Below are 25,354 nucleotides of genomic sequence, written 5' to 3' on the forward strand. Positions count from 1 at the left end.
GCCTACTATCCCACCCGTGCCACAGAATCCACAGAGAGGCCCAGCGGCGGCACTGGGTGGTGGGGAGGGGGGCGGCGGAGCCAGGTTTTGGGGGGGGTAGGCAGTGAGTGCGGTTGCCAGGAAGCGGGAAAGGGCCACAATGGGGTCTGGGAGGTGGGCGGGGCGGAGCGGGGGTGTCCAGCCACGTCGCTTTGTTTTCCCACGCCAGGAGCTACCACAACAGGTCAGTGCACCCCGGGGCCTCCCCTCGGGGCACCGGGTCCCCCACGCAGGCCCTTCCCGGGGCACCCCTTCCCAACAGCACGAAAATCTCCTGCCCCCACCCCACCCCCAGGTGATTCCCTTCACCTAAGTCTGGGTCTAAACTTGGCCCCCGCGAGTTCACGTCCCTGCCTAACCCGCCTGGAGTCCGGCTGATGGCCCTGGATCCGCTCCCGGCCCCACGCTCCACAGAGCCGGGAAGGAAGCTCGCGTTTGTTTTGCTGGCGCCGGGGATACGGACCAGGCCCCGCCCCGCCCCGCGCTAATCCCAGGGTACTGGGAAAGTGCGCTCCCCAAGAATTTGGGGTGCGGGGGCCGCGGCCACCGCCTTCTGTCCGCAGGTGCTGCGAGCCGTAAGCGCCCCCCACCCGCGCTATGGGCTCGGACGCCTGGGTGGGCCTTTGGCGGCCACACCGGCCCCGCGGCCCCATCGCGGCGCACTACGGAGGCCCCGGGCCCAAATACAAGCTGCCGCCCAACACCGGTAGAAGGGGCGGGCCCCGGGATTGAGGGGTGGGACGGCGCCTGGGGGAGGGAACGGGAAGAGACCAGGGAGGTCTGCGCTCGGGGCTGAACCGTGCCTGCTAGAGGGGAGAGGGGGGTCTATGCCGGGGAAGGGTCTGTGTTCCAGACGGGGCTGGGGGCTGGGCCCGGCCAGACGCTGACTCGGATGCTCCCAGGCTACGTCCTGCATGACCCGTCGCGGCCCCGCGCCCCCGCCTTCACCTTCGGCGCGCGCCTCCCCACGCAGCAGACGACTTGCAGCCCCGGGCCCGGCCACTTGGTGCCCGCCCGCATGACCGTGCGCGGCCCCGACGGCGCCCCCGCCTACTCCATCTACGGCCGCCCGCGCCGCTCTGCGCCCGTCCTCACTCCGGGACCTGGTCAGGATCCCCGGGCCCCTGGCCACCCCAACGCCGAACTCCCTCCAGGGAGGCCCACCTGGGAACCCCCCAGCTAACCCCGAGTCCCCCTCGGATACCCTAACACCGCATATTCGGTACCCCCATATCCGGATCTCAAATCCCAAACCCCGAACCCCGCGGGGCTTTGACAAATCGTGGCTCAGACTCCCTCCTAGTCCCAGGACCCCATCTCGGGTACCCACAAGGCCCCCACGCAGTTCCAGCCCCCCACACCCTTGATCCGCCCCTCAGGCACGTACTTCCCGGAGCGAGCGGGGAACGCGACGTACCCCAGTGCGCCTCGGCACACCATTGCTTCCCGAAACTGGGGTGTCCAGGGGGAGCAACAGAGCCCAGGTGAGGCCAGAACGGCCCATCCCAGAACTGTGGGCCTTCCCACTCGAGACCAGGGACCGCCCTCCGGGAACTGGGACCACCCTGCGCCTGTCCGCGGAGACCCACTACCCCCGAGCCCTGCCTCCTCCCCAGGTCCCGCGGCCTATACTGTGCCCTCGCTCTTGGGTCCGCGCGTCATCGGCAAAGTCTCCGCCCCAACTTACTCCATCTATGGCCGCAGAGCGGCTGGCAGTTTCTTCGAGGACCTCAGCAAGGTGGGGGAGGGGCCGGGGCGGACGCAGGGGGGTCCCTGGTCCGCGGCAGTGGAGGCGGCAGCCAGCACCCTCTGCCCTCCCGCAGACCCCGGGCCCCTGCGCCTACCACGTCGTGAGTCCAGGGGTCTACAAGTCCCGGGCCCCCCAGTTCACGATGCTGGCGCGGACTTCGGTCCCCCAAGACAACACTCGGAAGCCAGGGCCCGCGGCCTACAACGTGGATCAGGTGGCCTGGAGCCAAGGGTCAAGGGTCAGAGTCAGGGGAATGGGGAGGGCCTGAGGTCGGAGTGATGGGATCAGGGTCCCCGGGGGTCCAGGGGTCTCGGAGAGGACGCCGGCCCCGCGAGGTCAGCGGCGTCCTCCGGGTCCGCAGCACCGGAAGCCCCGCGGCTGGAGTTTCGGGATCCGGCACTCGGACTACCTGGCCCCGCTGGTGACCGACGCGGACAACTGACCCGCCAGGCGGGAGCGGCCCCACACTTGTTTGCTTAAAGTCTGCGAGTCCGCATCTTGTCCGCCTCTCTCTCTGCGCGTCCTGGCGCGAGGCCGGGGGTGGAGCCAGGACTGGGGCCGTGTCCCAACTCCGAACCCAGCGGGGCGGGGCCCGAGCGTCGGGCGAGGCCGGGACCCCAGCGCTGCGCCGCGTCCGAACATCGAGACCCCACCGAGGGCGGGAGGGGGACTCTCGGGAGCCACAGACGCCCGAGACTCACGCCGGGCGGGACCGGCCAGTGATCACCCCCGCCGACGGCCCCGGGCCCCGACGGCCCGGAAGTCCCGCGTGTCCGCGGGCACCGGGGGATCGGCCGGGGCGCGGCGTGCAAGGCTTCCCGGGGGCGGCGACTGCCGAGCCCCGCCCTCCAGGCGGCCCCACCCGCCTGCTGTCCTGGGGTGCCGCCGCCCCGCCGCCCGCAGTGGACCGCTGTGTGCGAACCCTACGGTCCCGACCCGCGGGCGAGGCCGGGTACCTGGGCTGGGATTCGGAGCAGGCGGGCGAGGGCAGCCGCCCTGAGCAGGTACGGGCGGGGCTCAAGTCGCGAGGCGGGGAAGCGGGAGCCAGACACGGACAAGGGCGACACAGACACGGGACCGAGGGGCGGACACTGGAGACACGGGAAAGGGGTCGGGACAGGAGCACGTGGCTCAGACACCGACGCCGGGAGGCCGCAGACCCCGGACGTGTCAGGCATCCCCGCAGGCCCGGAACGATGGCGGCCTCGATGACCCCGGGAACCGGGGCCCCACCCGCGCCTGGTGACTTCTCCGGGGAAGGGAGCCAGGGACTTCCCGACCCTTCGCCAAAGCCCAAGCAGCTCCCGGAGCTGATCCGCATGAAGCGAGACGGAGGCCGCCTGAGCGAAGCGGACATCAGGAGCTTCGTGGCCGCTGTGGTGAACGGGAGCGCGCAGGGCGCACAGATCGGTGCGTGGGGAGGGTTGGGCGTTCCTGACGCCGACTGGGAGGTCAGCCCGAGAGACTTTGGGTCCCTGGGGGTGCGACGGTGCCCCACTATCAGCACCGGCCCCAGCGTGCCCCGCCGCTGTGGGCTGCCACCCTCACGCGAACCCCCACATACCAGGGGCCATGCTGATGGCCATCCGACTTCGGGGCATGGATCTGCAGGAGACCTCGGTGCTGACCCAGGCCCTGGCCCAGTCGGGGCAGCAGCTGGAGTGGCCAGAGGCCTGGCGCCAGCAGCTTGTGGACAAGCATTCCACAGGGGGTGTGGGTGACAAGGTCAGCCTGGTCCTCGCACCTGCCCTGGCGGCGTGTGGCTGCAAGGTTAGAAACCACCTCCTTTCCGGACGGGAGCCTATGACCGCACATGCAGCAACTAGTCCATCCACAGGCAGCTCCCAAGCTCAAGCCTGGCCCAACGCCTCCAAGACTGTACCCAGGCTTCTCCCCACCCCGCTCCCCAGCACAGAGCTTGGGGCCCCTCCGGCTCCAGAGCAGGCCCCTTGGAGCAGGAAAAAGATCCACTGATGGAATTCAGATCCCTTTCCCCTTGGGTCTCCAGACAGATCCCCCAAGGGAGGAGCGGTGGACTTCTCTCCCTCTGCCCCAAGCCTTGTTTCCCCAGGGATGGGTACGAACCTCCTCCCCTACTGACACTTCCTTTCCCTTCCCTCACCAGCTGGGCGCCCCTATAGCTGCTTAAATACTTTCTAAAACCAACTGCACTCCTAGCCAGGGAAGGTGAAGGGATGCATGGAGGTGGGGAGAGGGCTACTGTGCAGGGTACTCAGCATCCCTGACCACCAGGTGCCAATGATCAGCGGACGTGGTCTGGGGCACACAGGAGGCACCTTGGATAAGCTGGAGTCTATTCCTGGATTCAATGTCATCCAGAGCCCAGAGCAGGTACGGGGGGCCATGGATCAGTCATTGATCCGGGTTGATGGAGACCCTGGCCAGAATCACTAAAGGATCACTGGTGGATCATTAGGGTCACTAATGAGGATACTGGTCAAGGTTACTCATGAGTCATTGGGCCTGGGCCAAAATCATCAGTGGAACATTGATCAGGATCATAAAACGGGAAGTTGGTCAAAATCACAGATGGCTGGCGGGGCATGGTGGCTCACACCTGTAGTCCTAGCACTTGGGGAGGCCGAGGAGGGCAGATCCCTTGAACCCAGGAGTTCAAAACCAGCCTGGATAACATGGCAAAACCCCGTCTGTACAAAATAATTAGCTGCACGTGGTGGTGCACGCATGTGGTTCCAGCTACTCAGGAGGCTGAGGCAGGAGGATCACCTGAGCCTGGGAGGTCTAGGCTGCAGTGAGCCATGACGATGCCACTGCACTCTAGCCTGGGCAATAGAGTGAGACCCTGTCCCAGCACTCTGGAAGGCAGAGGAGGGAGGATCGCTTGAGCCCAGTTGGAGATCAGCCTGGGTAATAGTAGTGAAACTTGATCTCTACAAAAAAATAAAAAAAAAGCCACGTGTGGTGGTGCGCACCTGTAGTCCCAGCTACTGGGAAGCTGAGGTGGGAGGATCACTTAAGCCCAGGAGGCAGAGGTCGCAATGAGCCGAAATTGTGCCAACTGCACTCCAGCCTGGGTAACAGAGCAAGACTCTTCTCAGAAAAAAAAAAAAAAAAAAAAAAAAAAAAAGCTGCTAAGTCATTTACCAGAAGTCACTGAGGATAGGGGATGTCTGACCAGATGCAAGTGCTGCTGGAGCAGGCGGGCTGCTGTATCGTGGGTCAGAGTGAGCAGCTGGTCCCTGCAGACGGAATCCTATATGCAGCCAGAGACGTGACAGCCACCGTGGACAGCCTGCCACTCATCACAGGTGACCTGACTCCATGGCCTGCTTCTGCATGTTACAGGCCCCTGACCTCCAAACTCAGTCAGGGGCCTCTCGTTAGGAGTTACCTGTCACCTGACCGTGTGCCCCCCTACCCCCATCACAAGATGCCTGACCACCACCATGTGGGGTGGCCTGATACTCAACCCACCAGGTGCTGCCACCCCCCTAATAAGGGACTTGACCCTTAATGATCAGGGCCCCTGACCCCAAAGTCGGCATCCCCCAAGTCTCCTAGGAAGCTCCAGGTTCTCCAGTGTCTCCAACCTCCTCTGCCTCCCCCAAAGCCTCCATCCTCAGTAAGAAGCTCGTGGAGGGGCTGTCCGCTCTGGTGGTGGACGTTAAGTTCGGAGGGGCCGCCGTCTTCCCCAACCAGGAGCAGGCCCGGGAGCTGGCAAAGACGCTGGTGAGCGGTGTGGCCTCTCCCTGGGCAAGCGTCTTGATGCGGGCCCAGCCTACCCTTCACCTCTCCCGTCCCCACTGCCTCCCTCCACTCAGCAGTCCTGCCTAACCCAGTCCCACCCTCTTCTGCCCGAAGTCCCTCCCTCCTTCACGGCTCCCCAACCTGCTGTGACTTCAGAGGTCCAGGCTGGCCCGGCCTGGACAAGCCCTCTGGGGCGTCCCTCCCCCAGACCAAGTACAAGTTCCTCCTGGCCCCATGGCGAGGTGTCGCACTTCACTCGTTTCTGTTCCCCACCCCAATCCTTCCCTGACTTCATCCTGGGGGGCTGGCAACCCAGGGTGCAGCAGAGGCTGGAGTTCGACAAAGAACCGGCTGCAGGAGGCTCCGCCATGGGGGATCCACGCTGAGCCTCCTCTCCGCAGGTTGGTGTGGGAGCCAGCCTAGGACTTCGGGTCGCGGCAGCGCTGACCGCCATGGACAAGCCCCTGGGCCGCTGCGTGGGCCACGCCCTGGAGGTGGAGGAGGCGCTGCTCTGCATGGACGGCGCAGGCCCGCCAGACTTAAGGGACCTGGTCACCACGCTCGGTGAGGGGGACGGGGTGCAGGGGAGTGGAGGCGGCGGGGGGGGGGGGGCGCTTCCCGCTGGGACCGCCCCGACCCGGCCGCGCCTAAGCCCCGTCCCCGCCCGCAGGGGGCGCCCTGCTCTGGCTCAGCGGACACGCGGGGACTCAGGCCCAGGGCGCTGCCCGGGTGGCGGCGGCGCTAGACGACGGCTCGGCCCTTGGCCGCTTCGAGCGGATGCTGGCGGCGCAGGGCGTGGATCCCGGTCTGGCCCGAGCCCTGTGCTCCGGAAGCCCCGCAGAGCGCCGGCAGCTGCTGCCTCGCGCCCGGGAGCAGGAGGAGCTGCTGGCGCCTGCGGATGGTGAGGGTCGGGGGAGTCCCCATCATTCCGCCTCCGCCATCCCCTTCCCTTCCCGATGCCCCGCCCCTTCCCGAGCCCGCGCCTCTCAGCCCCTCTCCCCGCAGGCACCGTGGAGCTGGTCCGGGCGCTGCCGCTGGCGCTGGTGCTGCACGAGCTCGGGGCCGGGCGCAGCCGCGCTGGGGAGCCGCTCCGCCTGGGGGTGGGCGCCGAGCTGCTGGTCGACGTGGGTCAGAGGCTGCGCAGTGGTGAGCGCCGCCCCCGCCCCGCTGGCCCCGCACCCTCGCCCAGCTCCGGCCGCGCGGCCTCTGACCGCTCCTCGCTCCGCAGGGACGCCCTGGCTCCGCGTGCACCGGGACGGCCCCGCGCTCAGCGGCCCGCAGCGTCGCGCCCTGCAGGAGGCGCTCGTACTCTCCGACCGCGCGCCATTCGCCGCCCCCTCGCCCTTTGCAGAGCTTGTTCTGCCGCCGCAGCAATAAAGCTACTTTGCCGCGAAACCTTGTCAGTGCCTGGCGCGCGGGGGCGGGAGCGGAGGGATAGAGGGTCGCGGAGGCGGGGCCGTCTCGGCGAACACGTGACCTCCGGCGGGCTCCGCCTTCCGCGCACGCGCTGAGAGCCTGTCAGCGGCTGCGCCCGTCTGCGCATGCGCAGCTCCGGGGACGCCTGCGCCCTGGCTGCGAGCGTGTGGCGCCCGCGCTTTCCCTGAGCCGGCGAGGCGGAGTGCAGGGAGCTGGAGGTCGGCGCTTCCTCTCGGGCCTGGTCCACTGACGCGCGGCCCCGCCGCGAGGTGCGGACGCCGAGGCCGGGAGGGGAGGAGGTAGCCCTGGGGACTCGCTGGACTCCGGGGTAGTTTCCCAGCTCCGGCTACTGCGCAGGCCTGGCGGGGTACACCCCAGGGCGCGCTGGAGGCCGGAGCGAGGCTGGGGCGCCCGGGAGCGGCTCCCAGCAGGCACCGGTGTTCTCGCGGCCAAGCACAGTTATAACGCGCTCGCACGGCGCTTCGAGTGGTCCTGGGACCTTTCTGGCCACGAGGGCGCTGGATTTGGTTGGGAGGGGACAAACCCAGAACTGCCCGGGCCAGGGGTGCAGTGAGTCCTCGGGAGGGTGCCCTCAGCAGGAGAGGGGCAGTGACGGGGAGTCCTGAGACCTCCACCTAGCAAACCTTCTGGGGGGGCCCGTGGGAAAGGCGCAAAGGTCACCAACGCAAAGGCTGGGCGTCGGCTGTGAGCCCGGAGGAGCTGCTGGCAAGCCTGGATGTGAGGAGGGTGGGGTTTTGTGGCGGGTAGAAGTGTCGTGAGTTGGCCGGGCGCGGTGGTTCACGCTTGTAATCCCAGAACTTTGAGAGGCCGAGGCGGGCGGATCACAAGGTCAGGAGATCGAGACCACGGTGAAACCCCGTCTCTACTAAAAATACAAAAAAAAAATTAGCCGGGCGTGGTGGCGGGCGCCTGTAGTCCCAGCTACTCGGAGAGGCTGAGGCAGGAGAATGGCGTGAACCCGGGAGGCGGAGCTTGCAGTGAGCCGACATCGTGCCACTGCACTCCAGCCTGGGTGACAGAGCAAGACTCCGTCTCAAAAAAAAAAAAAAAAAAAAGGTGTGAGTCTCTGCCAGGAGAGGTTAAATACAGCCGGCGGGCAGAGTCCGAGCTCCGGGGGTAGGTCGTGCAGGTTTTCTGCTGGGAGTGTGGAGGAAGGCCACGGTTGGTAGAAATGGCTTGAGGTAACAGGAAAGTGTTGGAATCGGTTGCTCTCGGGGATTGCAAGCCAGAGAGTTACCCACCTCCTTTCAAGAAATGGGTTTATTGCAAATAGATAACGTGGTTAGGAGTCCAGGCAAGGCATGCACTTGGAATGCTTTCAGTCAGCAAGAGGTTCACCTTGCTGAGGTGCAGGTGCAGGGCAGGGTCTGGTGACAGGCTGGCGATCCCAGGTAGAGGACAGAAGTGATAGGTGTGGTTGCCCAGGTGTGGATGTTTGGTGGAGGTGGAGTTCTGCACTCAGGTGAGCAGCTGCAAACGCTTTAAGCCTGAACGTGGGCTGGGTCCTTCGGATGGGTGGCTGGTCTCTCCAGAGTCGCAGGGGCAGCCCGGGCACTGTCCTGGGCCTTCCCTTCTGGCTCCTGACGCCTGTGCTTGTTTCCAGGAGCATCAGATCCATGCTGCTGCTGACTCGGAGCCCCACGGCTTGGCACAGGCTCTCTCAGCTCAAGCCCCCAGTCCTCCCTGGGACCCTGGGAGGCCAGGCCCTGCATCTGAGGTCTTGGCTTTTGTCAAGGCAGGGCCCTGCAGAGACAGGCGGGCAGGGCCAGCCCCAGGGCCCTGGGCTCCGAACCCGGCTGCTGATCACAGCCCTGGTTGGGGCTGGACTCGGTGGGGCCTGGCTGGCCCTGAGGGCGGAGAAGGAGAGGCTGCAGCAGCAAAAGCGAACAGAAGCTCTGCGCCAGGCAGCTGTGGGCCAGGGTGACTTCCACCTGCTGGACCACAGAGGCCAGGCTCGTAGCAAGGCTGACTTCCGGGGCCAGTGGGTGCTGATGTACTTTGGCTTCACTCACTGCCCTGACATCTGCCCAGACGAGCTGGAGAAGCTGGTGCAGGTGGTGCGGCAGCTGGAAGCAGAGCCTGGTTTGCCTCCAGTGCAGCCCGTCTTCATCACTGTGGACCCCGAGCGGGACGACGTTGAAGCCATGGCCCGCTACGTCCAGGACTTCCACCCGAGACTGTTGGGTCTGACCGGCTCCACCGAACAGGTTGCCCAGGCTAGTCACAGTTACCGCGTGTACTACAGTGCCGGCCCCAAGGATGAGGACCAGGACTATATCGTGGACCACTCCATTGCCATCTACCTGCTCAACCCTGACGGCCTCTTCACGGATTACTATGGCCGGAGCAGGTCAGCTGAGCAGATCTCAGACAGTGTGCGGCAGCACATGGCGGCTTTCCGCAGTGTCCTGTCCTGAGCCGCTGCAGCCTGGGCCCCATCATTAAACGAGGTGTGTTTAATCTGCGTGTGTGATCTGTACCAGCAGCCCAGGGAGGCCAGGCAGCCCTCTTCTCTGCACAGATGTACATAAAAGGGTCTTTAGGGGGAAGATGAGATGGCAACACTGCTTTATTAGGCCGGGCCAGCCAGAAGCAGACACGCGGCTCCTCAGTACACATTCCCCACCCCTGCCTTGGTGCTCCCCACTCAGGGCTGGGCCATGGAGGGGGCAGCGTAGGTCTGGAAGCGCTTGTGGGCCCGCTGGTGCGTGAGCAGTCTCAGGGACACGGTGTCCACGGCCGTCTCCAGCCCAGGCTGCTGGGTGATCTCCACTGTGTAGTCATTGGCCTGCAGGGGGGGGGCATCAGCAGGGTCGAGGGACCGTCACCCCCTCCCACGTATCCCAGGCTACTCACCAGCTGCAGGGAGGCCAGCATGGAGCGACACACCTCGAAGGCCGGCTGCCCAGCCACCAGCTCCGCAAAGGAACACCACTCATTGAGCTGGGGGAACCGTGAGACCAGCTGGTCCCCGTAGGTGTGGATGTCGAAGGGCACATGCTGCTCCTGCACAGGGGAGGGGCATGTTGGCTGCAGAGAGAGACAAGGCCCCGACAGACCCGCGGCACACAGCTCTGCTTCCCAGCGGCCCCGCCTCACCTGCTCCTGGAGCAGAGGCTGCACTGTGTCCTCCCAGTCCCTGATGCGCTGGCTCAGCTCTGTCTCCTGGACAAACTTCTGGGAGGTGGCGATGAAGAGCTCCTAGGGGAGGATGAGCAGGAGCTGCTGCCTCCCAGGCAGGGGCCTGGGCACCTCTCACCTATCCCCTCCCCTCCCCGTCCCCCTCTAATCCAGGCCTACCACATTCCTTCGGACCAGCTCCTCGTAGCTCAGGGACATCGGCACTGTGTCTGGGAAGGGGTAGCTGTGAGCTGGGCAGCTGAGGGGCCACACTCTCCCCTGCCCCCAGCTCCAGTGGCCCCTCAGCACTCCTAGCTCGCTGCCCACCTACCAAGGTCAGCAACTTCCCTGGGGTCTGCTCCCTCAGGCTCCACATACTCCTCAGGCTCTAGAAAGTCATCTGCTGGGAGGTGGGAGAGTGAACAGCACATAGGCAGCTAGTCAGCAGGTGCCAAGCCCCACCCCACCCCCTGGCAGGCACCTACCTGCTGCCCCCAGGTCTTCCAGGGAATCCTCCAGGTGGTCCTCCTCTGCAGGCTGCAGCCACTGCTCAGCCACCTGTCCAGAGAAAGCATCTGTGAGGGGCACTGTCACCTCCCATCAGGGCCGCCACGGGGTCCTAGATCACAGCTGACCAGCTGGGACTTACCTCCCTCCTCTGCAGCTTCCGGAGAGTTTCCAACTGCTCCTTCACGTGTGTCCAGTACAGGACCTCCATGTCTGCAGACAAAGGCCTTGTGAGGGCTCCCTCGTCCTTCCCAGGCCCCGTGCCAGTCCACCCAAGGCTTTGGGTGACACCAGGTGGGGGTAGAGGTAGGGGAAGGAGAGTGAAACTGTCTTCCCTCAGGACTTCAGCCTCACCTGCAAAGGACGGACCCTTTTGCCGAAGCCTCCTGCTGTCAGCATGGTCAGCATCTGTGAAAGAACAGGCTCAGCACCAGCCAGGCCAAGAGCTGCCCACAACATTGGGAAAAAGGCACTGATCCTCCTCCACGGGCCCTGGCCCAGCCCCCAGCTCCCAGGGGTCTGGAGTGCACACCACACCCACTCACAGGCAGCCAGGTACCACTGGTGGAAGTCCTGCAGCTTGGCAGCACCCTTCCTCTTGCGCTTCTGTCCCAGAGCCTCCTCCACACAGGGGGGCACAGAGTAAGGCCTACCTGGGGGCAGACAGAGACTGTCTTAGCGCCACTGGGGGATCAGGGTGCAAAGCCCACTCCCACCCCCCTACCTCATGCCCCAGGAAACCCAGCCAAGGGTACCTGGGTGGAGGTACCTTCCGCCCAATTACCTTTCTTGAAGGGCTTAGACTCCAGGGAGTCAAAGGGGTCCAGGCTCTGCCAGGGGTCTGGAGTCTCCTGGGCACAGAGCACAAGAAGGCGCTGGAGAAGTAGGGGGTACAGAGCCGTCCCTCCCAAAGAAGTAGGGGGTGCACAGCCGCCTTCCCAGGGGAGGAGTAGGGGGTGCACAGCCACCCTCCCAAAGGAGTAGGGGGTACACAGCCGCCTTCCCAAAGGAGGAGTAGGGGGTGCACAGCTGCCTTCCCAAAGCCCAGGCAACAAGTGCAGTGACAGCCTGGGGCAGAGCCGACCACACTCAAATCCTGGATCACAGAGGGGAACACTAGAGGGAGGGTGGGAGCCCAGAGTCGCATGAGGGGGTCTTTAAGAGAGCAAGTGCAACGGGCCACAGGCTAGGAACACCACAGGCCAGCAGGAGCAAGAGCATGATGGGGAGGCAGCCAGTCCTCGGATCCGCCCATCCCTCCCTGCCGGGGGTCAGGGCCCTAACACTCCTACCTTCACACAGGATGCAGGCTCTGGGGCCCCCTCTCGCTCCCGCAGCATGTACCTCCTGGGCAGGGCAGCACTCTGCAAAGACAGTCACAGGGTCCCCACTTCTCCCCTTTCTCCACTCAAGGCTCTGGGTACCCCAGGAACTCCACCTTGGGTCAACATCAAGAACCCTACAAGGGCCGGGCGTGGTGGCTCACGCCTGTAATCCCAACGCTTTGGGAGGCCAAGGCGGGCAGATCACCTGAGGTCAAGAGTTTGAGACCAGCCTGGCCAAAATGGTGAAATCCCGCCTCTACTAAAAATACAAAAAAAATCAGCCGGGTGTGGTGGCGCACACCTGTAATCCCACCTACTCGGGAGGCTGAGGCATGAGAATCACTTGAACCCAGGAGGCAGAGGTTGCAGTGAGCCAAGATCACACCACTGTACTCCAGCCTGGGCAAAAGAACAAGACTCTGTACAAAAAAAAAAAAAAAAAAAAAAAAAAAAACCTACAGGGGCCAGACACAATGGCTCATGCCTGTAATCCCAGCGCTTTGGGAGGCTGAGACGGGCAGATCACGAGGTCAGGAGATCGAGACCATCCTGGCCAACACGGTGAAACCCCGTCTCTACTAAAAATACAAAAAACTAGCCGGGCATGGTGGTGGGCGCCTGTAGTCCCAGCTACTCGGGAGGCCGCGGCAGGAGAATGGCATGAACCTGGGAGGCAGAGCTTGCAGTGAACCAAGATAGCGCCACTGCACTCCAGCCTGGGTGACAGGGCAAGACTCCATCTCAAAAAACAAACAAAAAACACAAACAGTGGTCACGGGGTACTCTTCTTCAAAACTAGGAAAAATGAATAGAATATGACAAACATCCCTGTCATCTACCAACTAGAGTGAAGAAACGTTAACATTTCCTCTGTATGCATCTGGTTGATTTTGTTTTAATGAATAAAAAGGAAGGATTTCTTGGCTCTAGGCTGGGTACAGTTGACCCTGGGGGTTGAGGGAGGCAGCAATGGGCTCGACACCCCCTCCTACCAGCCCGACTGCAGAGAGGTGCCTTGGCGACCAGCGGCCCTCCCAGGTCGCTGTGAGCTCGACGGGGCTCAAACCCTTGGACGCCAGCCCACTACTCTGAGGGCATCAGTTCTGCTCAGAGAGGGGAGGAACACAGAAGCTGCTGTTCAAAAGGGCTGGTTGCAGGACGGGCTGCAAGACGGGTGGGCTTCTGCCCCAGACCAATGGTCTGGGGCCAAGGCCATACCACTGTCCTCCTGTGCAAGGTGACTCAGCCCCAGAGCCAGGGTTGCCAGTTCACAGCTCGGGCTCTGCAGGCCTCCATGTGGGTCCCACCTGCTGCAGGCTCCTGAGCTCCTTGGGCTCCAGAGCGGCCTTGGGGGCCGAGGCCTCAGGAAGCTCTACTGCCTCCTCTGCATCCTCGTCCTCACCCCCGCCCAGGGGCATCGGGCTTTCTGGAGAGGGGCCTGGGCAGGGAGCAAGAGAGTGATCAGCTCCAAGGAGTGTCGAGACCAGACGGCACCAAAGGGACCCTGACGGCTACTTCCTCCCTCAGCTTTGGTCACGGAGCCCAGAGGATTCGGCGGGTGCCTTGCGCCGTCCTCGTCGTGCTCCTGTGCTCTGTGCTCTGCTTGCTTCATTTTATTTCTTAGTAAATGTTCCTCTTGAAATGCAGCCATCCACATCTCCCCAGAGAGGAGACCCAGGAGGGCAGTCAGTGAACCAAGACGGGCTGAGGCTCAGGTAAGGACAGGGGCTGTGGCTGCTTCCCCGGGGCGAGGCCTCACTCCCACGGGCCACAGAAGGGGCACGAGGCTGGCAGCTGAGAGCAGCCCCTTGGAGCCCTGTCCACTGAGTGCTGCCTCCCTGGTCCCCTCTTTAGCTGCCTTGCCAGTCCCACCGGGGAGCTCTCTTCTCACCTGGCTCCTGGGAGGAGCCGAGTGCTGGGACAGGGCTCCTGCACACAGAAACTTCCATTGGCTGCTCCTCAGTCCTCCCGGCATCTGGGAGAGACACGGATTGGACAAGATCAGCCCAGCCCCTCTCCAAGATGGTCCCTGCCCAGTGTTCAACAAGCCTCTCCAAGGGGCCAGCAGAAGGGCAGAGCCAAGCAGACTCCAGGCCTTGGGCTGGGGGCAGACAGCAGGGCCCTGAGCCAGGCACCAGGTCTCTGGCACTGAGACCATGTTAACTTGTAATCAAGGCACAGCAGACGGGTGGGACAAGCACCAGCCAACCTGTCTAGACTAGAGCGGGCACCCAGAGAGAGGGAGCTCCCAAGACCAGAGGTGGCAAGCACAGGGCACCCCACGAGAGTCCAACCAGAAGACCCTCCCTTCCTTCCTTCCCACCAAGCCCCCCGCATCCAAGCCCTCACCCTTCTGGGTCCCTGGCATGGGGGAAACGCCCGCTGGCTCCATGGGGGACATGCCCTCTGGCTCCAACATGAAGGCCCCTCTGGGGTGGGGAACGCACGTGTTCATCCTGAAATCCTTCCGGCTGGCCAGGACCTCACCCTGACGGCTGTGCTGGCGAAAACACGCCTGCTGTAGAGACCCTTCCCAGGCAGGCCTCCCTCCCCATCGCTGGGCTCAGATCCCTACCTGTACAGGGGATTGTTGTTCTTCTCCATTTCGTCAGGGGCCACCAGGGCCATGGGCAGGAGGGGGATGATGAGGACCTCCTGCGTGGAGGCCGAGGGTGGGTGAGCCAGGCATCCTTCCACTCCAGTGGAGAACAGAACCCACATGGGGCAGTGACACCTCCCCACACCCCATCAGCTCAACACAGCCCCAGGGAAAGTGCTGACCTCACCCCAACCTAAGAGGGGCCAGGCCAGGACTCACGCTGGGCGCCTGATCACTCTTGAGATCCACGTTAGCCCGGGAGTCAGGGAAGTCATCCAGTGACAGGAACTGGAGAGAGACAGAGCTCGTGGCGGCGGAGCCCAGGCAAACACACAGTGGGCGGCGGCCACATGCCCAAGAAACTCACCTCATTCTCTGCCTCCTGGGAGACCCCAGAGCTGGCAACCCCATTGGCCCTGTCCTCCTGCACCGAAGAGAGCTGCTTGGCCCGCCTGAGAGAGAAGCACATCCCATGGGCATCCCAGGAGCTGCAGGGGCCTCCCTGGCCACACGCAGGGCAGCACAGTGAGTGGCTGCAGAACTCACCTCTTTCCAGAGATGAAATCAAGGGCCTGGTAGACGAGTGAGTAGAGGTATTCCACCTGGTGACCAGATGCAGGCAGTGAGGACCCAGAAAGGAGGGGCCCACCCCCAAGGCCTTCCCAGCTATCCATCGGTGCCCTCCACAAGGCCTGGCCACCACCAAACCTCCAGTACAAGAAACCACCAATTTTGGTTCCAAAAATAATTCTCAAATCAAACCAGGAATCTCATGAGAATTACTTTACCAGCTGAGGCCACCCACATCTCTGCCCGCCATGGTCCACGCGGCCGCGAGCGTGGCCTTCTCAACATGTGACCTTGACGGCACTGTGGTACCCACAGTGTACCTCACACGGCCCTTGGTGGCGAGGCCCCTCGTGCTTGGCACCCACTCTGCCGATGGCCTGCAGCCCTGCTGCTCCTCCGCCCATGTGCTCCCACAAGAATCACCCCAAGCCCCTCCTCCTGTCCTGGCCCCGCCCTGTCCCAGCTCCTGCCGCCACAGGGCCTGCAGGACAGAGCCCTTCACTCACTTCCTGTCCTTCTCCTCCACAGAACAGAGGCCCCACCGTGAGGGTGGTGGTTGTGGATTTTCTAGGTGCTGACAATGAAGCACCCACAAGTAGGGAGGGGAAGGTGGGTGCATGTGGCACTCTGGGCTGTGCCCAAGTGCACACAGCAGCTGTCATTCCCCCGAGACAACAAAGCCCAACAGCACACAAGACCCTCCCTGCCTGGCTGTGCGATTTTAAATTAAAAATTGTTCTTGGTGTTGGAAGGTGCTGAGGAATTGGCTGAGACCTGAGGAGAGAGGGAGGTAGGTCACAGACGGGACGACCACTGCGCCTGCCCCAGAAGGAAAGCTGACTGCGGTCCCACTGGCCACCAAAATGCCAAGACCAGCGTCAAGCAGGGCCCACCTTCTTACTGTAGACGCAGGCAGAGCCCTGGATCAACAATGCTGCCTCAATGAAGTTCATTGTGGTCTTGCCTTCGTCAAAAGAAATGCAGATCTGATCCAGCTGCAAGAAACAACACAAGGGCAGGGGGAATCCAAGGCTCAGTCTGCACTGGCTTCTTCCAGGGCAGCCCCACCCATCTTTGGTCTCTGCCCAGCACCTCCTGAGACGGGCAGCTCTAGCTCTGCTGTGGGCTCGCCGGTTGTCCCTGGTATTTCGGGGGAGACAGGTCTCTGTTTCCCCCTACTTCCTATAACAAAAACCTGTTTGGAAGTGGAAGGCCCCCAGGGCACACTGTCTACAAACAACCAGGGAAGCACAGCGGCTCCCTCCACAAGGCGCCAGAGGCTGACAGACTCCAGCAGGAAGACCCCTGATGCAGAGAAGAAAAGGGAACCTCAGGGGTAGGAAAGGCAGAGACAAAATGCTGAGGTATACATCCTCTGAGCAGAGAACTCAGGAATCGGTTACGGGTGAGTCGTCACCGTTCCTCTGCCCCCTCAGCCTCCTGGAGCCCCGGCTCCTGTCACCCATTAAACGTCAGTGTACCAGGCACTCCACCCTCAGCCTCTCTTCTTCCCACGCGCCCCCTGCCATGCACATTCCTTCATCCCATGCCCAAGCTGCCAACCATGAGCCAATGAGCCCCAAACCCATCCCGACCAGCTCTCTCTCCTTAGCTCTGGGGCTGCATTCATAGCTGTCCACAGAGTACATTCAAATGTCCCCAAACACTTTACTTCTATACTTAACCCAAGATCTTCCCCAACGCTGGCTCATCTCCTGTATTCCTTCTCAGCAAATGACACTTTAAAAAAAAAAAAAAAAAAAGGCCGGGCGCAGTGGCTCACACCTGTAATCCCAGCACTTTGGGAGGCTGAGACGGCCGGATCACGAGGTCAGGAGATCGAGACCATCCTGGCTAACACGGTGAAACCCCGTCTCTACTAAAAATACAAAAAATTAGCCGGGTGTGGTGGCAGGTGCCCGTAGTCCCAGCTACTCAGGAGGCTGAGGCAGGAAAATGGCGTGAACCCAGGAGGCAGAGCTTGCAGTGAGCTGAGATCGCGCCACTGCACTCCAGCCTGGGCGACAGAGTGAGACTCCGTCTAAAAAGAAAAAAAAAAATTTTTTTTAAATGGCTTATGATAAACATTCTAAAGTATATAAAATGCTGAGATGGAGAGGACTAATTTAGATAGGGTGGTCAGCTGACATTTACACTAAGACCTTAAGAATGAAAAGGACTCAGTCAGCCAGGTGTGGTGGCTCATGTCTGTAATCTCAGCACTCTGGAAAGAGGCAGAGCTGGGTGGATCACCTGAGGTCAGGAGTTTGAGACCAGCCTGGCCAATGTGGCGAAACCCATCTCTACTAAAAATACAAAAATTAGCTGGACGTGGTGGTGCATGCCTGTAATCCCAGCTACCTGGGAGGCTGAGGCAGGAGGATTGCTTGAACCTGGGAGGCAGAAGTTGCTGTGAGCCAAGATTCTGCCACTGTACTCCAGCCTAGGCAACAGAGCAAGACTCCATCTCAAAAACAAAAGAAAACAAAACAGACTCAGTCATTAAAAGAATATTCCCAGCCAGGTGTGGTGGTGCACAGCTATAGTCCCAGCTACCTGAGAAGCTGAGGCAGGAGGACTGCTTGAGCACAGCAGTTTGAGACCAGCCTGGGCAACATAGTAAGATCCTCCTCTCTCTTTTTTTTTCTCCTTTTCCTTACCACATGAAGTCCCTCGTTATTTAAAAACAAAAAAGAGGCCGGGCGCAGTGGCTCACGCCTGTAATCCCAGCACTTTGGGAGGCCGAGGCGGGCGGATCACGAGGTCAGGAGATCGAGACCATCCTGGCTAACACGGTGAAACCCTGTCTCTACTAAAAATACAAAAAAATTAGCTGGGCGTGGTGGTGGGCACCTGTAGTCCCAGCTACTCCAGAGGCTGAGGCAGAATGGCGTGAACCCGGGAGGCGGAGCTTGCAGTGAGCCGAGATTGCACTACTGCACTTCCGTCTCAGAGCGAGACTCCGTCTCAAAATAAATAAATAAATAAATAAACACAAAAAGAACATTCCCAAGTAGGGGCAGAAAGCACGAAGACCTTCCACCAAGAAAAAGTTTGGGGGGCCATAGGTTGACTGGTTCAAAAGAACAAGATACAAAACAGCCCAAAATGAGGCTAAAATGGGGAGCAGAGCCAGGTTCAGAGGAGGAAATTTGGGTTTTATTCTGAGCATAATGGAAAGCCACTGAGGGGTTTTAGGCAGAAAACAGTGCTGTGGCCAGATTTTAATTTTTAAGGGTCACACTTGCTGCTGGTTGGAGCACGAATTGGGCGGGACAAAAACGGGGATAAGGGAACCCAAATAGGAAGGTTTTACACAAATCCTGGCCAGAGACAATGGTGGCCTAGACCAAATAAAATGGAGAACAGATGAATTCACGTGATATTCTGGTGGTATAACTGATGGAATTCATGGGTGAACTGGGTGTTAAGCGTGGGGCTTCACTATAGCCACATTTAGCTTTTGCCTTTGGTTGAGCAGTGGTGCCATGTTCCGAGATGGGAAAGGCTGGGGTTTAAGCAGAAAAATGAAGAGTTCCACTTTAAATATGTTAAATGAGATGTTTACGTGACACCCAGTGGATGTCAAGAGAGCAGCTGGATATGTACAGTAGATTTGGAGAAAAGATCTGGGATGGAGCTGCAGATCTGGTAGTTGTCTTAATACAGGCAATATTTAAAATCATAGAAATAAATGATACTGTTCAGGGGAAATGCATCAGAAGATGACCCAGGCCCTGTCCTGAGGAACTCAACACTTAGAGACTGGATAGAAAAGAAAAAGCAGGCAATGAAATAGGGAAAAAAAATCCTACCACCATGTTTCAAAAAGGAAGGAGTGGCCAGTTCAGCAAATGCTGATTTGAGTATGTCCCTTGGATTTGGTAGGATGGAGATCACTGTTGATCAAGACAAGAAACATTTAAGTGTCGGGGACGCCAGACTGAGCTGGGCTAAGGAGTAACAATGAAGTGCAGATATGGAGCAGACAGCTTAATAGAGGTCTAGACAGGGCTGTCAAACATGGAAGAAGCGCTAATCGCCAACAGGATGGAGCATGGCAATAGCTTGAAATTGGTTTGAAAATCCAAGATAAAAAATCCCCCTGACATCGTGATCCAGACCTCTCAAACACACACGCATGCTCGCAATAACTGCAACAAAAGCAATAATGCTTTCTAGTCTATTCCACTACTTTAGAGAAACGGCTGGTCACCACCCACTCAATCATTCACGGCTCGCTGACGGGTAGAGACCTGCAATGACAGATCCACGCTAATCCAACAAGGGATGATTTGGGGAGGCAGAGATGGAGTTTGAAAAGAAGCAGGGAGCCCGAGGACCAGCGCGGCCAGAGCGCCAGATGGCCATAGGCGTGGAGGCGGTGGGGCGCCCACAGCCCCAGGCCCGGAGCCCCCGCCCCGCAGCCCCACCCGCCGGGCCATCCCGCGTCACTGCCCCGCCGCCCTCACCTCTTCCAGATACTCGCCCAGCTGGGCCGCCACGTCCACCTCCCAGTTCTTGGTGAGGTCGCGGATGGGCTGCAAGAGGTGGGCGAAGCGCGCCTCCACGTCCTCCATGTCCGGGAGGGAACGGGCGGCAAAGGGACCGCAGGGCTGCCTTCCGAGGAGTTCGGCGTCCTCAGCCCGCCACTAGTTCTGGCGCCATTTTGCTGTTCCCGCCCAGGAAAATGCGTAGGTGCGGCGTCGCGCGCATGTCTATGACGTACCGTGGGCCAAAGCCAGAGAGGCGAACCCCCGCGCCGCGCGGCAGGAGCGCACCGGAAGAGTCGCAGGGCGGGGTCCGGCGCCGGGGCCGAAGCCTGCGGGCGGTGGGCGGAGCTTTGGGCTGCCCCCGGTTTGGACGAGCGGGCTTTTGGGGCCGCCGTGGGTCGGGCGGGGCGGGGCCTGGGGCTGCGGACCTGGGACGTGGGGCCGCGGGTCCGGCGGGCGGGGGCGGTGAGGAGGCGGACCTGGAGCTGCCGCCGGCGGGGCGGGGCGGGGCGGGGCGGGGCCTGGGGCTGCCGCGGGTTGGGTGGGCGGGGCTGTGGAGGAGGCGGGGCCTGGGGCTGCCGCGGGCGGGGAGGGGCGGAGCTCCCGCGGGCGGGCGGACGCGGAGGGCGGTCCCTGCTCTAGCGGGCCGCGTAGCGGACATGGCGGTCTCCCGGATCCCGCGGCGGCTCTTCCTCCAGGGCGTGGCGGCCGTCTTCATGTTTGCCTTCGCTTCCCTCTACACGCAGATCCCAGGTGAAGGCACCCAGGGTGGGACACCCCCAGCCTCGGCGCGGGACCCTATGTCCTCTTTTCTCTGTGCCTGGCACTCACGCAGTCTGGGGTTGGGAGTGAGGGCCAGGCCTTGGCGTGGGGTAGAGGGCGGCGGTTCGTGTCCTGCAGGCCTCTGTGGGAGTAGGAAGATGTGCGGTGATCCGTTTTCCGTAAGGCTCTGGACTCTGACCTGGGGTGGGGGACAGAACTCTGAGAGAGGTGGGAGAGAGGCTTCCTCCCAGACCTGGTGGGGCAGGTAGGAGATGGGGCTGAGACCTGGAAGAGGGCAATGGGCTCTGCTGGTTGGGAGACCCTGACCCAGTTAATTGAGCAGGCCTCTATCCCTAGGACGGGATTTTGACAGGTCCTGACCTGGGGGACGGTCTCTGGAGGGACTGCGGACCCTGACCTAAGGTTGGAGGTATCTGCATGCTCTGACCTAGGCTGGGGGATCTGCAGGCCCTGACTCAGAGGTAGTCTAGTCTGCAAGGGCTGTCCAGGGCCTGGTCCTGACGTGCCCTCCCGCAGGCCTGTATGGCCCCGAGGGCATCCTACCTGCAAGGAGGACGCTGCGGCCGCAGGGAAAGGGGCGCTGGCAGCAGCTGTGGGAGACCCCGACGCTGCTGTGGGAAGCGCCGAGACTGGGGCTGGACACGGCCCAGGGCCTGGAGCTGCTGAGCCTGCTGGGCGCACTACTGGCCCTGGGGGCCCTGCTGCTGAGCCCACTGCGCCACCCCATCATCTACCTGCTGCTTTGGGCCGCCTACCTGTCGGCCTGCCAGGCAAGTGGGACCCCTGTGACCAGCTCACTCCATCCCCACCCCCCGCCACCCACCCCCGCCTCTGCCTTACCTGAGTCCACAGGCACACTCTGACAGCCCCTCTCTCTGCAGGTGGGCCAGGTGTTCCTTTATTTCCAGTGGTGAGTGACCGCTGGGCCTGGGGCTGTGGGAGGCTGGGTGGGGGGTGGGGGAGGGCTCTGCCCCTCCTGGGAGGACTCGCTGAGGGAAGCAGCTGTGTGGGGAGGGGCTCTTGGTGCCATTTGCTCTCCCCATAGGGACTCCCTACTGCTAGAGACTGGCTTCCTGGCCGTGCTGGTGGCCCCGCTGAGGCCAGCCTCCCACCGCAAGCAGGCCCCCCAGGGCGGGCAGGCAGGGGCCCTGCCCCACGAAGACCTTCCCTTCTGGTTGGTGCGCTGGCTGCTGTTCCGCCTCATGTTCGCCTCAGGCGTGGTCAAGCTGACCAGCCGCTGCCCCACGTGGTGGGGGCTCACTGGTGAGGGGCCCAGCCTGGACCTGGGGTAGTCTGGGGGCTTGGCCAGCCCTGACTCCTGCCCTCGCCTGCAGCCCTCACCTACCACTACGAGACCCAGTGCCTGCCCACGCCCGCCGCCTGGTTCGCACACCACCTGCCCGTCTGGCTGCACAAGCTCAGCGTGGTGGCCACCTTCCTAATTGAGATCGCCGTGCCGCCCCTGTTCTTCGCCCCCATTCGACGCCTGCGCTTGGCTGCCTTCTACTCGCAGGTGGGTGAGGGCCGCAGCTGTCAGAGGCAGAGAGGGCTCGGCCTTCAGCGCTGCTCATCGTGCCTTGTTGGGGACAGGGTGGCTCCCGGGGACAGCTGGCAACCGCTGTTGGGAAGGCCTTGTAGCAGAGGGTTGCACCCCGCAGGGTGGAGGTGGGTGCCTGCCACGGGGCCAGGCGTCAGCCTCAGGGAGCACTGAGAGCGGGCCGCCCCCAGGTGCTGCTGCAGGTCCTGATTATCATCACTGGCAACTACAACTTCTTCAACCTGATGACGCTGGTGCTTACTACTGCGCTGCTGGACGACCAGCACCTGGCTGCTGAGCCTGGCCACGGCAGCCGCAAGAAGACGGCCACCTGTGCGTGTCACTTGTCCTGGGCCCGCTGTCCCCAGCCCCCTGCCCTCCCAGGGGTTCTCCCCTCCAACACCCCCACGGGACTCCCACTCTAGCTGCACCCCAGCCCCCTGGTTGGGGACCCTCTGCTGACCCATGACTGTCCTGCCCCACAGCCTGGCCCAAGGCCCTGCTGGCCACCCTGTCGCTGCTGCTGGAACTAGCCGTCTACGGGCTTCTGGCCTATGGCACCGTGCACTATTTTGGCCTGGAGGTTGACTGGCAGCAGCGCACCATCCACTCCAGAACCAGTGAGTGCCGATTTGGGGGGGCCAGAGGGCAGGGGCGGACCAGTCCTCACACCCCCCTCCTCCACCAGCTTTCACCTTCCACCAGTTTTCTCAGTGGCTGAAGACACTGACGCTGCCCACCGTGTGGCTGGGTGTGGCCTCCCTGGTCTGGGAGCTGCTGAGTGCCCTCTGGAGGTACATGGCCCAGGAAGCAGGGAGGGGGCACAGGTGTGCAGGGCTGGCCTGATGACCTTGGGTCCCTGCCCACAGGTGGACCCAGGTACGGGGCTGGCTACGGAAGCTCAGCGCTGCAGTCCAACTGTCCCTTGTGGGCACTGCGACTGTGGTCTTGTTCCTGATCAGCCTGGTGGGTAGCGCTGCAGGGCTGGGGGGCGGGCCAGGGGCAGGGCAGCCCTGAGAACCTCCCACCTGCCTCCAGGTGCCGTACTCCTACGTGGAGCCCGGGACCCACGGGCGCCTCTGGACTGGGGCTCACCGCCTGTTTGGCGCCGTGGAGCACCTGCAGCTGGCCAACTCCTACGGCCTCTTCCGCCGCATGACCGGGCTTGGTGGGCGGCCTGAGGTGGTGCTGGAGGGCAGCTACGATGGCCACCACTGGACGGTGAGCCCTCCCAGGGCGGGCGGGGTGGGGCCCAGGTCAGCTGGCCCAGCTGACCTCGGCCTGCCTGGCAGGAGATCGAGTTCATGTACAAGCCTGGGAACCTGAGCCGGCCGCCCCCAGTTGTGGTGCCCCACCAGCCACGCCTGGACTGGCAAATGTGGTTTGCAGCCCTGGGCCCGCACACGCACAGCCCATGGTTCACGAGCCTGGTCTTGCGCCTGCTGCAGGGCAAGGAGCCAGGTGCGGAGCGGGCTGGGGAGGGGTGGAGCGGGGTGGGGAGGGGAAGGGAGGGTACTGCGGGGGCCACGCTGACCCCTCTCGCTGCAGTGATCCGCCTCGTCCAGAGCCAAGTGGCCAGGTATCCCTTCCACAAGCAGCCGCCCACCTACGTCCGAGCCCAGCGCTACAAGTACTGGTTCTCCCAGCCTGGGGAGCAGGGGTAAGGCCAGGCACCTGGTAGGGCGTGGAGCCCGGGGAGCAGGGGTAAGGCCGGGCACCTGGTAGGGCGTGGAGCCCGGGGAGCAGGGGTAAGGCCGGGCACCGGCGGGGGAGTGTGGAGCCCAGGGTGCCGCCAGCCTCTGAACATCAGGTCCCGCTGCAGCCAGTGGTGGCGGCGCCAGTGGGTGGAGGAGTTCTTCCCATCCGTGTCCCTGGGGGACCCCACGCTGGAGATGCTGCTCAGGCAGTTTGGGCTACAGGTAAGGGGGTGTCAGCCAGGCTGGGGGAGGTGGCAGGGGTGACCCCAGCCTCCCGGGGTGAACCCAGTAAGCACTTCCCCAACCTCCCTCCCACAGGACAAAAGCCCACCTCGCACCCGCAGCGCCAACAGCACCCTGGCCCAGGCCCTCCACTGGACTCGCACTCAGCTGTCTCCCCTGGAGGCCCCTGCCTTGCTCTGGGGGCTCCTTATGGCAGTGGGGGCTGTCAGAGTTGTGCAGGCCCTGCTAGCACCCTGTTCTCTCCGGTCCTCCCCCCTGGCATCAGCCAGCGGGGAGAAGCGAAGGCCAGCCCCCCAGAAAGACTCTGGAGCTGCCTCCAAACAGGCCACCCCAGCCCCCAACCCCTGCTCCAGCAGTTCTCGGACCGCCCGGCGGAAGAAGTAGCTGTGTTCTCCCAGCCGCACGTCCTGAGAGGGCCAGGTCCCCGGGACTGCTCTGGCCTCCGGCAGGACAGGACCCAGCCACTGTGCCTTAGCTGACCCTGCAGGGCCGGGCACAGGTTCGGGGGCTGCCCCTGGGGTTTGCAGGGTGCTGCATTGAGGGCTCCAGGCCCCACCCCCACGCCAGCCACGCCTCTCCCCAGGACTCCCACTGTTGCCTCTGTGATTGGCCCAGGAGGGAAACACGACCCAGCTCAAGACCCTTCCCCTGCCCTGGGCTGTGGGGGTCTGAGTCTAGAGCCCCCCATCCTAGGCCCCGTGCTGGAGGGGAAGAGGCTGACTCCCAGGGGAAGAGGGGAAGCACCATCATCTTCCACGTCATCTTCACACCAGCCCATCCTGCCCTTTAGATCTGGGCACCAATAAAGGCATCTTTTGTGCTTGGCTGTGTGCCTGGTGCTGCTTTCCCAGGAGGCCTGAGGATGGGGTTGTCTCCCTTGCCCCAGGCAGTAGGCCGCCCAGAGCACCGTCGGGCTCCCCTCTGGCGTGGCTCCCCGGGCACCCTCCTGCCCCGTCCTCGGCATTCTCTGTAAAGAGGCCTGGCTTGGTGTTGCCCACTGCCTGACCACAAAGGAGCCTCAGGCCTGGCACAGCTCGGTGGACCTGTCAGCTCCACACTCCAAGGTCGGTGGTGGAGCCTCCCTCACTTCCCTCCTGCTCCCACTTCCTGGCCTCCGGAAAGGACGGAAGGGCCAGAGTGGGCAAGGGGTGAAGGAGAGATGAGGTGGATGGGTTATTAGAGGCTCCTCTGCAGAGTGAGGCCAGGGGGACGGTAGCTGGAGGCCCTGGGTTGGGACGGAGGAGGGAAGGTGCATCTGATGCCCCCGGCCTCCATCCTAGGAAGAGGACAGCAGCAGAGACAGCAGTCAGGGCACCATCCAGGTTTCTGTTTGGGGTCAGGTTATCAATCAGAGGTCACCGCCCACCCTGGGAACTCGCAGTACAGCTTCCTCTGCCTCTGGCCCGTCCTTGGTACAGCCCCTGCCTCTTGCCCTCCCGCCAGACCTCTGGGCAGCTCCCAGTGTACCCAGCTCCCTCACGTTGCTGACCTCCATCTGGCCCACCCAGACAGAGCCCTGTGCTCA

The 25,354-nt window shown here is 62.6% G+C and overlaps 5 protein-coding genes across 10 annotated transcripts; 4 read left to right on the top strand and 1 right to left on the bottom strand.

The window, feature by feature from the left end:
- The first annotated feature begins 633 nt into the window (after positions 1 to 633).
- On the top strand, positions 634 to 7,750 carry TYMP (thymidine phosphorylase). Of its 2 annotated transcripts, XM_030815261.1 has the most exons (11): positions 634 to 2,793; positions 2,964 to 3,199; positions 3,357 to 3,559; positions 4,043 to 4,141; positions 4,950 to 5,079; positions 5,382 to 5,500; positions 5,920 to 6,082; positions 6,189 to 6,419; positions 6,524 to 6,664; positions 6,747 to 6,910; positions 7,718 to 7,750. In XM_030815261.1, the coding sequence occupies exons 2-10, from the start codon at positions 2,986 to 2,988 to the stop codon at positions 6,893 to 6,895; spliced, it is 1,449 nt and encodes a 482-aa protein (XP_030671121.1). In that variant the 5' UTR covers positions 634 to 2,793; positions 2,964 to 2,985; the 3' UTR covers positions 6,896 to 6,910; positions 7,718 to 7,750. The 2 variants fall into 2 exon arrangements, with proteins under 2 accessions (XP_030671121.1, XP_030671120.1); XM_030815260.1 differs by lacking the exon at positions 7,718 to 7,750 and having other exon boundaries at positions 2,976 to 3,199; positions 6,747 to 6,913.
- On the top strand, positions 637 to 2,283 carry ODF3B (outer dense fiber of sperm tails 3B). Its single transcript, XM_030815262.1, has 6 exons — positions 637 to 745; positions 942 to 1,145; positions 1,419 to 1,523; positions 1,656 to 1,777; positions 1,863 to 2,003; positions 2,151 to 2,283. Exons 1-6 carry the CDS (start codon positions 637 to 639, stop codon positions 2,229 to 2,231), a joined length of 762 nt encoding a protein of 253 aa, XP_030671122.1. The 3' UTR covers positions 2,232 to 2,283.
- Positions 6,949 to 9,415, top strand: LOC100583707 (protein SCO2 homolog, mitochondrial). The gene is made up of 2 exons (XM_003281470.4): positions 6,949 to 7,203; positions 8,559 to 9,415. Exon 2 carries the CDS (start codon positions 8,572 to 8,574, stop codon positions 9,370 to 9,372), a length of 801 nt encoding a protein of 266 aa, XP_003281518.1. The 5' UTR covers positions 6,949 to 7,203; positions 8,559 to 8,571; the 3' UTR covers positions 9,373 to 9,415.
- NCAPH2 (non-SMC condensin II complex subunit H2) lies at positions 8,198 to 19,803 on the bottom strand. 2 transcript variants are annotated; one of them, XM_030815259.1, is made up of 20 exons: positions 19,549 to 19,803; positions 15,970 to 16,071; positions 15,053 to 15,108; positions 14,874 to 14,958; positions 14,726 to 14,794; positions 14,483 to 14,562; positions 14,257 to 14,402; positions 13,799 to 13,882; positions 13,215 to 13,345; positions 11,875 to 11,946; positions 11,367 to 11,433; positions 11,128 to 11,235; positions 10,937 to 10,990; positions 10,725 to 10,795; positions 10,561 to 10,633; positions 10,407 to 10,478; positions 10,256 to 10,305; positions 10,055 to 10,156; positions 9,812 to 9,961; positions 8,198 to 9,743 (listed from the first exon to the last, which is right to left on the bottom strand). In XM_030815259.1, the coding sequence occupies exons 1-20, from the start codon at positions 19,654 to 19,656 to the stop codon at positions 9,603 to 9,605; spliced, it is 1,821 nt and encodes a 606-aa protein (XP_030671119.1). In that variant the 5' UTR covers positions 19,657 to 19,803; the 3' UTR covers positions 8,198 to 9,602. The 2 variants fall into 2 exon arrangements, with proteins under 2 accessions (XP_030671119.1, XP_012363169.2); XM_012507715.2 differs by having other exon boundaries at positions 8,205 to 9,743; positions 10,407 to 10,475; positions 19,549 to 19,802.
- A 236-nt stretch (positions 19,804 to 20,039) lies between these two features.
- On the top strand, positions 20,040 to 24,655 carry LMF2 (lipase maturation factor 2). 4 transcript variants are annotated; one of them, XM_030815263.1, is made up of 14 exons: positions 20,040 to 20,322; positions 20,869 to 21,122; positions 21,234 to 21,262; positions 21,398 to 21,615; positions 21,687 to 21,865; positions 22,081 to 22,222; positions 22,375 to 22,509; positions 22,578 to 22,683; positions 22,759 to 22,855; positions 22,928 to 23,110; positions 23,182 to 23,350; positions 23,438 to 23,549; positions 23,712 to 23,808; positions 23,905 to 24,655. In XM_030815263.1, exons 1-14 carry the CDS (start codon positions 20,229 to 20,231, stop codon positions 24,211 to 24,213), a joined length of 2,124 nt encoding a protein of 707 aa, XP_030671123.1. In that variant the 5' UTR covers positions 20,040 to 20,228; the 3' UTR covers positions 24,214 to 24,655. The 4 variants fall into 4 exon arrangements, with proteins under 4 accessions (XP_030671123.1, XP_030671124.1, XP_030671125.1 ...); XM_030815264.1 differs by lacking the exon at positions 22,759 to 22,855 and having other exon boundaries at positions 22,595 to 22,683; XM_030815265.1 differs by lacking the exon at positions 21,234 to 21,262 and having other exon boundaries at positions 21,398 to 21,530.
- Positions 24,656 to 25,354: the final 699 nt, after the last annotated feature.

This window comes from Nomascus leucogenys, chromosome 7b (assembly GCF_006542625.1).
Source record: "Nomascus leucogenys isolate Asia chromosome 7b, Asia_NLE_v1, whole genome shotgun sequence".
In the NCBI taxonomy this organism is placed as follows: Eukaryota; Metazoa; Chordata; class Mammalia; order Primates; family Hylobatidae; genus Nomascus; species Nomascus leucogenys.

Coding starts and splice junctions, on each gene's coding strand:
- ODF3B (XM_030815262.1), top strand. CDS start 637: ATGGGCTCGGACGCCTGGGTGGGCCTTTGGCGGCCACACCGGCCCCGC. Junction 746..941: donor CAAGCTGCCGCCCAACACCG/GTAGAAGGGGCG, acceptor GGATGCTCCCAG/GCTACGTCCTGCATGACCCG. Junction 1,778..1,862: donor TCTTCGAGGACCTCAGCAAG/GTGGGGGAGGGG, acceptor GCCCTCCCGCAG/ACCCCGGGCCCCTGCGCCTA.
- TYMP (XM_030815261.1), top strand. CDS start 2,986: ATGGCGGCCTCGATGACCCCGGGAACCGGGGCCCCACCCGCGCCTGGT. Junction 3,560..4,042: donor TGGCGGCGTGTGGCTGCAAG/GTTAGAAACCAC, acceptor CCTGACCACCAG/GTGCCAATGATCAGCGGACG. Junction 5,080..5,381: donor CAGCCTGCCACTCATCACAG/GTGACCTGACTC, acceptor CCTCCCCCAAAG/CCTCCATCCTCAGTAAGAAG.
- LOC100583707 (XM_003281470.4), top strand. CDS start 8,572: ATGCTGCTGCTGACTCGGAGCCCCACGGCTTGGCACAGGCTCTCTCAG.
- NCAPH2 (XM_030815259.1), bottom strand. CDS start 19,656: ATGGAGGACGTGGAGGCGCGCTTCGCCCACCTCTTGCAGCCCATCCGC. Junction 14,795..14,873: donor CCCAGGAGGCAGAGAATGAG/GTGAGTTTCTTG, acceptor GTCTCTCTCCAG/TTCCTGTCACTGGATGACTT. Junction 14,403..14,482: donor AACAACAATCCCCTGTACAG/GTAGGGATCTGA, acceptor TCGCCAGCACAG/CCGTCAGGGTGAGGTCCTGG.
- LMF2 (XM_030815263.1), top strand. CDS start 20,229: ATGGCGGTCTCCCGGATCCCGCGGCGGCTCTTCCTCCAGGGCGTGGCG. Junction 22,510..22,577: donor CACCATCCACTCCAGAACCA/GTGAGTGCCGAT, acceptor CTCCTCCACCAG/CTTTCACCTTCCACCAGTTT. Junction 23,809..23,904: donor TCAGGCAGTTTGGGCTACAG/GTAAGGGGGTGT, acceptor TCCCTCCCACAG/GACAAAAGCCCACCTCGCAC.